Below are 6307 nucleotides of genomic sequence, written 5' to 3'. Positions count from 1 at the left end.
TTGCACTTATTTACTTGACTGCCCCTCCGTAAACCCTTCCGTTCACTCATTCATTCCTTTTGAGTTTAATTTTAATCGCAAACCAGACCCATTATAGGAAATATTGCGATATAATCAGACATTAACACTCGATGGAGCAGTGGTTCTTAACCGGTGCACCGCGAGCTTGTTGCAGTGCACCGTGAAAACAGGTGGAAAATTTAATGTGATTTCGAATTATCATGGGAGTTATGTGTAGGAATTTAAACGGATGTCGCTCTGTCAATGGTAGGCTCATTTTAAGGATTTGTTACCCGTGAAAAGACAAGAAACCCTAATCTCTAGGTTTCAGAACCTCGTTTCGAAAATATTACCAGCAGCACTAAAACCTGTACTAGACATAGATATATAATACACATAGATGAGCCCCGACGCGTGATTTTGGTCCGAGATCTTGTCGTCACTAACTGAGGGGTGCGGGGGGTTTAACTAGCGGAGAAGTTGGGGAAAAAAAAGGTTTTTTCCCTACGACACAGCAGTCGGCGTTTTTGTTCACTTCCCCACTAGTTAAATCCCCCGCACCCCTCCGTGAGTGACGACAAGATCTCAGCATATCTATCGATAAGATCTCCGCAATCGACCTTTCCTACTTAGAAGCTAACTACCTACTGAGAGAAAGTGTACATGCGCCAACAGGGAGACCAGTATAAAGCGTGAGGGCGGATCTATGTATTATACATCTATGGTACTAGACCAAGTTGTAAATATGGTAAATTTCATTAAATCGAAACCTTTAAAAACACGTTCTTAAAAAACTGCATTTCTTTGGAAGCTCAGTACGAATGTGTTTTTTCACGCTGAAGTCGGGTGGTAATTTTGTAAAATATCTTCAGAATTATGATTGGTGTTCATATTTAGCAGATATTTTTAATTACTTATCTAACGCTAACACAAGCATTCAAGGAAAAAAGAAATTTTTTTGACATCCATTGACAAATTGATAGGATTTTGGAAAAATCGAATAGAGGAAAATAAATTAGTTGTGGATTTTGGTACCCAAAAGAAGTATTAGTGTCCTTGTCGACGTATCATATGGATTTCTTTCTAAAAGGAATATCCAGTTCTCTTCATTTCAAATTGACCCCTTTTCAATGCAAATTTGAAATGAATAAGTGTCAATTTGGAATGAAAAACTTATATATATTTTCTTTAATTTGTAATAAAAATTGTCTGCATTTTTTTTTGACCGTTTAATTCTGGTGCACCGCCATTTTGTGTCATGATCAAAAATGCACCGTGACTTCGAAAAGGTTACGGCGATAGAGAAACAATACAGATTTGTATTTAGTATACTTACAAGAACACCAGTACATTTTTTCAAGAAAACTAAAAGCTTTAGTCTTTAAAAACGTCACAAATGTTTTTTCAATCTTAAATTTTCACCTATTCTGTCTGGTCCATGTCCACAATGACTATCTTTTACTAACCTCTTCTTATTTTCATTTATAGTTTTTATATACAAGAAAAACTTTATGTGATCTAATCACAAAAGACCAATTATAAACCATCCGCTGTAGGAAGACACTTCGGTAAAATGCACAAGTCCTTTTCACTCCATCTCGTACAAAGTTCTATCGAGGCAATGAGAGATAACATGTACGTTTTACCTGTGTCTTTCTACAGCAGATGGATTTTAACAATTCTTTGTAGATTTGTCTTCAAAAATTTCATTATTCAAATTAGCGTACAATAATATTTATACACTGTAACAGAGAAAGTGTTTACTTCGATTTTCATTTTAAACTGAACTTCTGATCTATAGATAAGCTAAATGTAATGTAACGAATTTTAATGGAATCTTATTGTTATAATCAGAGATCAGCAGCGCAATGCTAAAAAAAATTGTTCACCATTGTCAATATTTTTTTTTTGCTCTCCTTTCTCGGACAACGGAAAGGTCTATTATTTTATTTATCGGCAGCATCTCCGCTGCCCAAGTCTGGTTAGAATGGTCAATTTGAGGAGTATGCCATAATGGCAAAACTAATTTGCAGCAAAATAATGTTCAATCTGCTCAACCAGGTAATTATATACACAGCTCAAAGTACAGCAAATAAAAGTTTTCAGATATATTTTCGCTTGTATTAAAATATGGTTTATTTGATTACATTTCTCATAACCTAGGAATAAAACAAGCGAGCGTTTGCTGAAATCTACTTTAATACAAATGTGCAGCAGTTATCATATCATATAAATAGCATTACAATTTTATAACGGAATGATGCATATTCATTTTAACGTAGGCTCCAGCCAAATCTTAAGGCTTAGTTTAGTCCAGCTGAAAATAAACAAATGAAAAATATTAATACAAACTTTATTTATGAATATAAAGTATAAAACAAATGCAAAGATATACTACCTTCTTAAATCCTATTTTGTTGGAGTACTCCCGGAAACACTGACGGCACAAATTAAGGCCATATTTCCGAATGAGACCATGTTTGTTGGAGCAGGCTCGGCTGAAATTCAAAAAGTAATAAAATTAATATTTAAAAAATTTCATTTGTTTTAATATTAGAACGCAACAGCGTTGAATACAGCCATCTTTACATGGCAATATTGACAGTTATAGGTTATGTTGAGGCGTCTAAGGTTAAACCGGCCGAAAGACTCTTTTTAAACAATTGTAATGTGCCCCAAGTACGCAAAATTCATTTGAAAACACAGGAATTATTATGCGAAATGCACAGAATCACTCCGATCGGCCGTGTCACCGATAAGGATTTCGAGCATTTGCACACGTGTTGAGGGGCGGAGGTGCGTGGGCAAGAGCCGTTCCAGCGGGGTTGGGCCGCTCGTTTTTGGGCGGGATTGCTTGGGAAACTAACCAGGAGCGAGATCCAGGTCCATATTTGCGCGGGTGAGAGTACCAGATGTTCTCGTGACCCATTTTGACGGCGACAACCAACACCAGCTAACGCACGTGAACAAGAGACCGAACGGCCGGATGCTCAGGCAGGATCCAGGCTATCGAGTGGTGTGTGTTTACAGCCAACTCACTTATCTCTTCTACTATTTATTTTAGTGTCGTTTTCAAAAATAAAACAGTAATACATGTGAATAAAAATACTCGCCTACGATTAGTTCAAAGCTTGTAAGTTTTTGTTAATAACTCACATTTTTTACAACAACGTGTAGGGTAAAATGCTATAGCCGTTATCCAGTGTATAATTTTTATTAAATCCCTTAGGCATAATGCGCACTGTCGACCAGTTGACGGACGACCAGTCGTCGTCGACATAGGCTTAGATGGGTGTTTACGCACGTAGTCGAAGTTGTCTAAACCAGTGGCGTAGCCAGGATTTTGTCAAGGGGGGGATTTTTACAGGAAAAAAAGCAAAATAATTTATATTTAACTAATATAAAATCACAATATTTTAAAATAAAGTAAAACTAACTGCTAACTGAAGTATATGATGCAATCGATCGATCAATTGCGACAGGAGTGGGATATTTTGCCGCCGACTGCGATCCGCCAAGGGGGGGGTCCAGACACCCCGGACCCCCCCCTTCGCTACGCCACTGGTCTGAACGACCCATTGACCCTAGTTGCATACGTTTTTGGGTCGACGACTACCGGTCGTCCATCGACCGGTCCACAGTGCGCAATAGGCCTTATATGTACATAATTCACTTACATACAGCTTGTGAGTACTTTAAATTGAAGGAGTAAAAAATATGTGTATTTAACAAAAATGAATATTCCTATTAAATACAAAGCTTAAATTTTATTAAACTCATGCAAGGTGGTTGGAGTAAAATTACATTTTTGTTGTAAACATGAGTATTTAATATGATGGGTGGAAGGAAGTAAAGTAGCTCCACCAACATTGTGAATCGATCCCAACTTACAAAGTGGAGACCCAAACTCGACAATGTCATAGGTTTTCTACAAATTATTTGAAAAAAATCTTCAACTGTAGGTCTCTTTCATTTTATCGGTAGTGCTCAAAATCATTTCGCTATCTTCATCAATTGTAGGAACTTTATGACACTGCGCGACAGTCGCATGACGTAGAACGACACCTTGCGTCAAAGTTGACTTTTCGACCAACTTTGACGCAAGGTGTCGTTCGCGACTTTGAAATAGCATGTAGCCATAATATTTTGGTTTTTCTCGATTGTTCTTCTTCCTCGCATATCAATGATACTATAATAGCGTCCGTTTCGGCCATCTTGCTCCGAGGTACCGAACGAATGATTGACATTATTTACTGCGTAGTGTCGCATCGCAGTCGTTCCTGTCGCGCAGTGCGATATGTCTGCGCGCAGTGCGATATAATTCTGCGCGCGCACATTAATACGGGAGGAAAAGCCTGTTCCTCTTGTTCCTGATGTATCCTGCTCGCGTACCTTTACCATGCACCCTTTTTTTTTGATATTTCAACTTAAGATCTTTCGATTTTCGATCTTTGCCTTCCGATATTTGGTTTTTCGTGCATTTCACATTCGATCCCGTGAGGTGCACCCGTCTCATACAATTTCATACAAACAATATTTGGTCGCGCACTGTTGTGAAGTGAAGGATTGTTCAGTTGTCGTATAGTGCGGTCAGACCTTTATGGCAGCCGAAGAAGAAGTGGTATAGCAACTTTTGAATGTGGCCGAGTTGGTCCCAACTCGCAGGATGGTAACCGAAACTATTGCCACTTTACTTTCTTCCCGCCCATCATACTAAACAGTCGTGCCTCAACAATTCCGTCTTCACTCCATACGCCCCATAAAGGTCTGTTCATGCCTAGTCAGCACGTACCGACTTCAGCAGGTATCCGGCCGTACGAAAAGTATTCTTTGGTACATTTTGTATGGGTATATTCATACCAACCGTCACGTTTACGCCACGGCAGGCTTACAGCACTACTCGACATTTCCTGTTCATACCTTACAGCAACATCCGTCAACGTATCGTATCCGTTTTTTTGGCCATCGTGGAAATATACACGCAAATTACGTGCCATGAGTCTGCCGCTTTGCCGTTTTGGACCAATTATCGACAGTGACAGTTGACAGCTGTTCAATCTTTCGACATGGTTTTGGCACAAATATTTTTAAAAAATTTAAATTTTTTACGGAAATATTTAAAAAAATTTTGTCCATCATCCACAAGCTCCTCATACAGTGTCCAAAACTCTCCTTCGGTTTTTCTATTTTTTAACATGGGATGCACATCAAAACGCCTCCGTGCTTTTTTATTGCCTCCTTGAGCTTCTTCTTCCAACAACAGCGCGATTATACATAATTTTTCGTTCGATAAACGTCGAAAAATTTTTCCTGACTTGTATTCTGGTGCGTAGCTACGAATGCACGTGTATGCATTCATATTGCAAGTACTCGACAATACGACGTAAGCAATATTGCGCCGTATCGTCATGGCCTCTAATGTATAAGTAAGCCGATTTTGCCTTGCACTCGGCCAAATTGCTGCAAACGTGACGTGACCGCGTCGTGTAGGTAGTTATGAATAGAAATGTAATAAAATGACATATTTGAAAAGGAGTCGTGCAGTGCTGAAGCCGTGCAGTGCTGTTAAGTATGAACAGACCTTAGTGCGGTCAGACCTTAACACCTTCCCGCGTCCTAAAGAGTAAAAAAATGATTTTTGGACGCACGTAGCCGTGCTGCTAAACAAATACCAAAACTACTTTCATTCTATAGGACAGGTGGTCGAGTGAAAGGTTTCGACCGTTTCCCGGCCTATGGAAATTCAGTTGAGTTTGAAAGAGGATCGTTTATTTGCGTTCAATTGGTACAATGGTTATTGTATATACGAAGAGGTTTCTTCGGAGAAGTGATCTGTATGAACTCCAGAGGCTCATTCTGCCGGTGGAGGTTGCTGCGTTGCTTTATAAACGTTTTGGGTTGAAGTGTGTCGTGTGCACATCTTTTGTTCTTGGTACTCGCGCAGCCCTAGTTATGCTGCGAGCGTGGTTTTATGGGTTCATACGCCTGGACGTAGTTCGTGGTTTTTATGGGTTCAGTGTGTTCTTCCTTTGTTTCCCAGACACGTGTATAGAAACACGTGTCGACCTTCTGACGAGGCGAGCGTGTGCCATGCGTTAATGACTTTCCTAGATATGTGTCGCAGTGACCTGGTGAGATCATTTCAGTTGTACTATATGCCTACAGTAGTTTTGGTATTTGTTTAGCAGCACGGCTACGTGCGTCCAAAAATCATTTTTTTACTCTTTAGGACCCGGGAAGGTGCTAAGGTCTGACCGCACTATACGACAATCGAACGATCCGACACTTCACAACACGGTCTCCGTGA

The 6307-nt window shown here is 39.5% G+C and overlaps 1 protein-coding gene across 1 annotated transcript; it reads right to left on the bottom strand.

Annotated features, from left to right (window-relative positions):
* Positions 1–1195: 1195 nt before the first annotated feature.
* On the bottom strand, positions 1196–3051 carry RpS29 (ribosomal protein S29). The gene is made up of 3 exons (XM_077440854.1): positions 2868–3051; positions 2399–2498; positions 1196–2317 (listed from the first exon to the last, which is right to left on the bottom strand). The coding sequence occupies exons 1-3, from the start codon at positions 2927–2929 to the stop codon at positions 2309–2311; spliced, it is 171 nt and encodes a 56-aa protein (XP_077296980.1). The 5' UTR covers positions 2930–3051; the 3' UTR covers positions 1196–2308.
* Positions 3052–6307: the final 3256 nt, after the last annotated feature.

This window comes from Arctopsyche grandis, chromosome 11 (genome assembly GCF_051622035.1).
Source record: "Arctopsyche grandis isolate Sample6627 chromosome 11, ASM5162203v2, whole genome shotgun sequence".
Classification (NCBI taxonomy): domain Eukaryota; kingdom Metazoa; phylum Arthropoda; class Insecta; order Trichoptera; family Hydropsychidae; genus Arctopsyche; species Arctopsyche grandis.
This window is presented reverse-complemented; position numbering and strand designations above follow the sequence as displayed.

Coding starts and splice junctions, on each gene's coding strand:
- RpS29 (XM_077440854.1), bottom strand. CDS start 2,929: ATGGGTCACGAGAACATCTGGTACTCTCACCCGCGCAAATATGGACCT. Junction 2,499..2,867: donor GGACCTGGATCTCGCTCCTG/GTTAGTTTCCCA, acceptor TTTGAATTTCAG/CCGAGCCTGCTCCAACAAAC.